At 38.0% G+C, this 8346-nt stretch overlaps 1 protein-coding gene across 10 annotated transcripts in view; it reads left to right on the top strand.

Moving 5' to 3' along the window:
• The window catches only part of DNAI3 (dynein axonemal intermediate chain 3), a 28899-nt gene that overhangs the window by 3957 nt on the left and 16596 nt on the right, over window positions 1–8346 (top strand). For 8 of the 10 annotated variants that reach the window (XM_051625007.1, XM_051625000.1, XM_051625006.1 and 5 more), the window contains exons 2-5: window positions 1406–1516; window positions 2794–2829; window positions 7412–7593; window positions 8106–8210. In XM_051625007.1, the coding sequence (XP_051480967.1) occupies window positions 1420–1516; window positions 2794–2829; window positions 7412–7593; window positions 8106–8210 (420 nt within the window). In that variant the 5' untranslated portion in view covers window positions 1406–1419. The remainder of the gene's footprint in view (window positions 1–1405; window positions 1517–2793; window positions 2830–7411; window positions 7594–8105; window positions 8211–8346) is intronic. The other 2 variants (XM_051624999.1, XM_051625002.1) reach the window with 2 other exon arrangements.

The following is an 8346-nucleotide window of genomic DNA, read 5'->3' as shown; positions in this document are numbered from 1 at the left end:
TGTCAGATGCTGCTCCCATTATAGACAACAGTAAAATTTGCCCATTCATGGGAAGTGAACATAGATTCCAAACCCAGGCTATACCACCAGGCTATAATTCATGACCTATATCTTGCTATCAGTGGCCATCTCCAAACTAAAATTCAGATTGGAAGCTAAAATTATATTGCTTGTTTCTGGAGTATTTGAGAACCAAATAGTCTGGGAATGAAGGACCATCCCAAAGCCAGGATAACCACTGAAATTGCAAAGACACAGTGAGTGTTTAGCATTGACACTATTTTAGGCCTTTCACTGGGAAAGTCTCAAGATAGAACATTTTATAAACTCACTTTTTCACCTTCATCTTGACAGTAAATAGGCTGTTCCCATGTGCAGGCAGACAGGCCATGGCTCCTTTAAGAGTTTATCAGAAATAGTTATATCATGACACAGTTCTTGAAGGTGCCATCTCTTTCTGTCCTGTAAGTACATCTGCTTTCCTCTTGTTAGTGTTAAGAATATAATAGCATCCAAATACTGTAGGTGCTTTGTGGACATTTGAAAAATGGTTTATCTCCCAGTCAGTTTACAGTCTTAAAAAAAAAAAAAAGTGGGAACATAGAAGAGGGAGGACACAAACAGAGAGTCCCATTATTCTTATCCCAGTTAAGTGCCTCTAGCTGCTCTATAGTAACATTCAATTTTCAATACTTCTAACAGAGTTTGGACCATCCCGATTTAGTTGTTCCATCGGCTGTTATGTGCGTACCTTCCACAGGATGGTGCTGGCTGGTCTGTACAGCGGGCAGGCTGCAGTGAACTTCCATCTTTGCGACGGAACTGAGCCTTTTCTACACTGCTGTTCTCATCCTTATTCTAGATATTGGGAAGGAGGAGAGTGAGGGAAACAAGAGTAGCCCTCTCTACACAGTATCATCTCCAGCTGTGTGATTGCTCCATGTGATTATGCAGACAACATCTTTCCAAGTTTGTCCTCCACAGAGTTACACTGAAAAATGAACTGGAAGTAGAAAAGCACAGGAATGCTTTGTGGAGTTGAGTAATAATTTACACTTAAGGACAGAGAGACAAATATTTATAACAAAATAATTTTTACCTGCACTTTCCCCACTGTAGCTCAGGTCCTTAGCTTTCTGTAAGGGAAACCCCTCTCCTAGTTTAACCTTTCACTATTTTGGATAATCAGTTTCCATACTGAATCATCCTGGATAGGAGAAGTGTTTCTATCTATTACATATCAAAATTCAGCTTCTGATTTTAAACTGTGGAACATTTCTTTGGCTGCATATGAAAATGCTACTACAATTATAAACTACATGAAGTCATGAACCAAATTTTCACTCATACATTGTGCAGTCCATCATCTGTTTAAAGTTTATTGCATATATTTATCTTTCTCTAGATAAAAGTGAAAAAATGCCAAAAAAACTCGCATCCGGCAAGGCCTCGGCAAAGAAACAGAAAGGCAAAACCAAATCCAATAAATCCTCAAAAGGAAAAGAAACACAGCTTGGTATGTAAGGTACAGCAGCAATGAAACAAGCACTAATCTGGTCTCACATGACAGCTACCTTAATTATTTTGTACCCAGGCTTTCATGTGAACATGAGATATATTAGAATATGCTATTTTATGTAAATGAGAGCTCTACAATTACTGATTATGGGTTTATAACCAATATATGGAACTAACAGTAGTTTAAGTTTAATAGTTTGTTCTGTCAAAGTAACAGTATTGAATGGGAAACTGGAAGGCTTAGTATATATTAATTGGGCAGATTCACAAAAGCCAACAACCCAGGGAGAGAACATCAGGCAGAGAGAGGTGGCCCAGAAGCAGAATTTCAGGTGCTCAGGATCACACAGTAAAGGTGCAACAACTGAGCTGGAAAATATACCAAAGTTCACAATTTAATTTTGCAGTGCTTTCCCCGCCCCGCCCCCCCCCCCCCCCCCCCAGATGTGCTGAGCTACAACCTCATGCATGTCATTTATAAAAGTGTATAATTAATGAAGTGTAAAGCTAACGAGCCTTTCCTATATACAAATATCTTTTCCAACGGTTCATGCACATTCTCAGAAAAGGTGGGAACATGCTCTTGCTTAGGTTTTGTTTTGTTTCAAGGATTTTTTTCTGCCATGACAGCTACCTTCCTGAAGTTGCTTTTGTGTTTTATTTACCATTTCCCTCCCAGTTGATTAATAGCTGTTGCGCTGCAGAGAATACTCTGCACATCAGTGCTAATCTCACCCTGTCCTACCTGGCTGTGAGGTTTGCAGCCCCTCTCTCAGGAGCTGAAGGAAGCCACCCCAGGGCCAGCCTGCCCACTGCTCTGCTGGCAGAGGGGACTAACCTCTGCTCCTGCCTGGGGCTGGGAGCATTGCCTTTATCTCCTCTGCACAGGACACCACGTTAACTGCCCCAGGCAGGTGCTGCCACTTAGCATTCAGTGCACTTTCAACCATGGAAACTGCAGAGTGCGCCACAAGATGACAGATTTCCCATGGCTTCCCTCATGTAGACTACCTGCTCAAAATAAAATTGTTTTAAATCTCCATAGTTTCAAAATGGGTTAACAACTCCTTAAGGTACTGGCCTATTTTAAAAGGTTTCTCTCATTTCTTGTGTAACATTTGACATGAGTAGAAATTAGGGTTTTTTCCTCTTCACAGTTCAGTTTTAAATGTACATAGAGATTTAAAATATTCCCCTAACAAGGAAGGACTGTATGTTTATAGCTATTTTGTTAGGATGAAAAATTACTGATAACATCATGTCATTGTATTTCAGAAGAAGATGAAGCTGATCTTTCTATGGCCAGTATAGGTAAGTGCCCATGACTGACCTTCAAAGTAACAGTTTTGGGATACTTTAACCATTTGATGCTTCAATGTTACTAATGCCAGGGAATAAAAAGGAAAGATTTTTTTACAAATGGGAAGAATTAGAAAACTATGAAGAAATGCAACCATTACAGTAGGGATTGCAGCACCACACTGAGTAGCAGGCAGCAAGGAATGCTGAAACAGCTATGGGTTTGTAGAATATATTTGTATCTTGAGTGGAGAGGAGCTAAGATCAAGGGAAATAAAGAGCATTACAACAGAATTACAGAGTGCAAAATGTTTGCATTTAGTAATAGCAATTGAAAGAAAATGTTTTTCCTTTTTTTTTAAATCTCTGACCTTTGTCAAATCATTGAATTTGGTGAGAGTATTGTAGCAGACCACTTGACTGTTTAATCACAGTTCTCAAGAGACAATGAGTGATGTCTTTTGCTTTGTAGAAAAAATAATTTGCCACCTAAGCATCACCAAGCACTTCTCTTGGCTTATGAGCATGAAAAATGCCATTTTAAGTGTGGCCACAGTTACGAGCTAAAGCATGTCATTAATCGAATTGAAATACATGCTTTTATCTTAAACACCAAATCATTTTATTTTTTTCTCCCACATCTTTAGTTAGATTTTTCTTCTGACCTTATTTGTGCAGCTTCTATGGATATAACTTAAATTTATAGCAGTGTAAAATTTATCTACACTTTACAAGAACAGCCCCAAAGATAACCAAAAGGTTATCTTCTTAATTAGCTTTTAACAGTACAGCTTTTATTGCTAAAAGCTAAACCATAATGTGGCAAATAAACCAGGTAATTTTTAAAGAAACCATAAATCACTTGTCTTCCTACATAACCCTGTGAGCACATGGGTGGAAGTGAAAATTGCTGCCTCATTAGCTTCACCGAAATGGGTAAGCTGCAATTAATTAAAATGGACAATAAGTGATCTCTCGGATGATGAGAGTCTTCCTTTTAAAATTCTATTTACGGTGTTCCTGGAGCCACTTAGTTTTGACAGTAAAAGAGAAGTCTACTTCCACCTAGTGGCAAATAAAGTTGGAAGCCCTAAAGCCTAAACTTGCCAGAAACTTGTTGCTAAAAGCAGGAAAAAAACGCCACCTTGTACAGACTCTGTGAAGATTTAAACTGCATGCACGGTAACTCCTTAGTGTGAGTACTCTTCACTGCTCTTAGAGACTTTTGGTCCTTTGTGACATTCTTATCACACTAGGAGCTGTAGACTGTTACAAATTATATGGGTACAATTTACCATTAGAACACAATGTGAAGCCTCTCACTAGATGCTATGTACTTGTTCTGGAAAGCAGCATTCAATAAACATGCTCATAATAGTGAGAAGTCCAGCTCTTTATGTTAGAATATTGAATATATAATACAGATCCTACAGCACAGTTACAATCTGTTACATCTGTTACAATACTGAATTCTGCAATATAGAAATCTATTCTTTTAGACTAAAATATGTACATATTTTAATTCTGATCATTACTTTGTTTTTAACTTATAGCAATAGTGAAGAAAATAGACTATTAATAGACTAATAGACTATCTGCCCCCTTTCATAGTGGTCTATTGCATTTTTGCTTAACTTTAAAGCATGCTTATATTGTTTCATTGGATATTGAAACCTACATCTCTGAAAATATTTTTTTAGCATTAGCATTTGTAGACAAGGCTGTATGTATGATTCAGCATTTTAAAAAATAACACCATATACACATATTGAATAAACAACAGTTACTCCTGTTTAGAATTTCTGATGTATCAAAATGCAATTGTTCAGATTTAAATTTATTTGAGCCATGGGAATAGTCTTCTGAAAAAAATTCCCATAAGAATCTGCAAATTATGATTATCAATTATCTCTAGGTTCTAGCCCTCCTAAGTGCACTAGCCACATAACCGACTCTGAGGACTGTGATATGTACAAATGTTTTTGTTTCTTTGCTCTCCTGTCCATTCAGTCCTCTGTGCACTGCAGAGGATGGAAACTGCATTCCATTTTAGTGCACAGTTCTTGGTTTCCATTCTGTTTCTATCCTTAGAAAATTTAATTTGCAAAAGGAAGTCTATTTTTTTATTATTTTTTTTTCTCCAATATATCAAAATGTAAAGTTTTTCTGTGCTGTTCCACACAGAAGTCCCAGAAATCTCTGAGATATCAAAAAGATAAGTCATTCAATATTGACTACAACTTGTGAAGAAAGTGAACTAACAGACTGTGCATGCTATAAATGGATTGTGTATGTTACAAAATACCTAGTGAATGCCAAGGAAATCATACTTGGTTTAGTGCAGGATACGCCAGAAGCATCATACACATCATTAATTTTAGTGATGACTATAGCAGAGCAGGTGCAGTGGAGGAGCAGCACTGAAAGATTTTAAAGGATAAATGTCAGCTTCATCAAACATGATGTATTATGTGATAGGCTCGCACAGAGATTTAGCTTCCTGGATGACAGAGATTAAGAAGGATTTATTGTTTTGTCAGTTCTTGTTGGCTTACGTTAGGGATGGCTTCTCAAAACATGCTGAGCCAGCTGGTCAGTATCATCATTTTAGATACATCAACTTCAATAAAGGCACACAGAAAGAGAAAAATACCACAGGTTCTGGGAAGCCAGATAAAATATTAAGTAACTCAAACTAAGAAAACAGAACAAAACAACAATGATAGAAAGTCTCAGCTATTATCACAAAAGCCAGCCCCTTTCAAGTACTTAGAAATTTCATTTATACATGTCCCTAAATCTTTTCCACTTTCCAGTTTATCAGAAAAATGACCAAAGTGAACACCTAGTAGCCTTCTCAGACAAAAGTATAGTGGCCTTCAGGAAACATGCTCTTACTATGGCAGCCAAGTCCTGCAGCACCAGCCAGTTCGGCAAAGGCAGAGTCTCTTAGGCAGCAAGATCGAACTAGCTGGGCCTGTGGTGATCTCAATTAGTTGTATCTGATGTGTAAGCCAGAAGGCAGAACATGTCATTGGGAAGGAGGACCAGTGTCATGTGCATACAGCTGACAGACACTGGATAACATCTTCAGACCAAGTGCTTGCAAAGCACAGTCATTGGGTCACCTACCTGCACCCAGCCTCACTAGAAAGAGTGAAGGTAACAGTGCCAGAGCTATGACAAGAAATAGCTATCTTGGTCTGAATTAATACGAATTAACCTAAGAGAGGTCATGTGCATAGAAAACAACAACTATATATAATTTATTGTCATGGTTTGACTCAGGATCTGCAATTAAACCAATGAGAACAATGCTCTTGATCCCCTCCTCAGGTAGGGAAAGGGGAGAGAGAGAGAGAGAGAGAGAGAGAGAGAGGGAATAAGGAGAGAGAGTATCTAGATTGAAAACTAAACCAGACAGCTTTAATTATATACTAATGATAAAATAAAATATGTACAAATATATACAAGTATGTGTAGGAATGTACAAAACCCCTATCACCTACCCCCAGCAACTCCCAGGGCATCTCCTGAGCTGCAAGCAGTTCCGAAATGTCCCGGAGCTGCTGGAGAGAGAGCAGAGCAGGGAGGTATGAGGGGCAGGAACGCACTGGCCTAGGGATCAAAGGAGATGGATAGATGGAGTCCTCCCCAGATGCCAGCCATAAACCGAAAAAAAGGGAAGAAGGAGCTTGATTTCCATGATCCCTGACCTTATATGGAGACCTACATGAATATATGGATGGAATACTTTGGTGGGTCACTTCTGCCGTCTGTCTAGTTTGCTCCTCCCTATGGGAGGGTTGCAGATACGAGTCTTCTGCTTTAGAAGTGTCTGAAGTGGCAAATCCAACAACCAGGGCAAAGTGTCCTTGGTCTCTCAGCAATACTTAAAAGCATTTCAGTGTTATCAGTCCACTAGCTGGAAAACTTATGCACTGCTTAAGAGACAGTTCACTGAAGAAAAAAAAAAACCAAACCTGTAAAAATAAAATTGGCTCCATCCTGGCTCAAACCAGGACAATTCTCCAGCAGATTGAAAATAAAGTGTCCTTTCCAACTTGGATATTAGGGACCTTGCCTTAGTCTACCTATTAGTTGAGAAATAGACTCAACTGCACTCTGAACTGGATGAGAGGAAGATGAGAGCCCAAAATTAGAAAAGCATCTATATTTGGGATGGTTCTGAAGCCTTGTTTAAGATTAAACATTGGCTTAACACAGCAGAGTGTATTAATTCAAGGGCTCTCTTAAACCAGAGCCATACAGTTCTGTCCCTAATGTATTAAAAACAGTCCACTAATGACTCTTCCCTAAAAGTCTTAATCACCTGTTGATCAAGAGGTGGGAAAAAAAGCTCATTCTAGAAATAACATTCATTGAGTAAGAAATGTTAGGTAGAGTCTTTTCCAAGATTAACAAAATGTAATATAATTTGTATTTCATGCCTTCCAAAATACCAAAAACTAAGCTGAGAGATTCCAAGGCACTCTGTTAGGAAATGGTAAAGACCCACAGTTATTAAGGTATATATTGATGTTTAAACAACACTCTGAATTTGTTTATCATGCAATTTTGCTTTCTTTCATAGGCCACCCAGAAATCTTTCCTTTAGTTTTCACTACAAAGACCCAAGAAATTTTTAATTGCCGAATTGATGAAGATGTCACAGAAGAAAATTGTTTCAAACTTATTAAAAAAGAGGACATAATTCAGGACATGAAAACAAGAGCTGCAATTTCTGATTTCCACCCAGTCAAAAAAGTTGTCCTAGTATGTAGCTTATTTTGTTCTCACTTTCAGACTTAATGCTCCCAGTATTCTCCTAACAATAAGGTCTGTCCTTGTTTTGACTGTGTAAATACAGCCATGCTGCAATACCCGAAGGCTATAGGTCATGGGCCACTGTCAACTCAAGGTTTCTCATGGCTCACCATGAACATTTTTTTTCTACTAACTTTAGGTGTGAAAATAAGCTACAAGTAACATAAATGTTACTAATTTTGATTTTGGCTTCCCCTAACTCATGGCTTCTCTCTGAGAATCATTAAAACAGTTTCTTTTCTGTTTATTCTCTGTATGAAAAGGTTTGTTGTATCCCAGACTTATTATAAAATAAAATCCATCTGTTCTTTTCAATTAGCATGTTAAATTCTCTGTAAAGACCACAAGATTAACCAAAGGTACTGAATTTACACTGGTGGTGGCTTTTCCAGTCACAGGCTTATGTCTGTTTTGGATGTTATTTGCTTTCAGTTTTTCTCTAATTGTTTTAATTAAAATAGGAATATCCAGGAGAAGAACTTTTGGTAGTTTTTGATGCAAATTTCCAATATGGACAGAGCTTCTACCTTGTTGCTTCTGAGGAAGCAAAGGAAAACCTTCTGAAGGTAAGAAAATCCAAGTATACCACAGGATTTTTCTGTCAATGAATATTTCAGAATCTTGTCTCAAACATATACTTCAGGAACAGTACTGTATTCATAAGCATCTGATGTGCTTGGCATGCCAGAATGTTTCTCCAAA

The sequence above is a fragment of the Apus apus genome, chromosome 7 (genome assembly GCF_020740795.1).
Source record: "Apus apus isolate bApuApu2 chromosome 7, bApuApu2.pri.cur, whole genome shotgun sequence".
NCBI classification, from domain to species: Eukaryota; Metazoa; Chordata; class Aves; order Apodiformes; family Apodidae; genus Apus; species Apus apus.
This window is presented reverse-complemented; position numbering and strand designations above follow the sequence as displayed.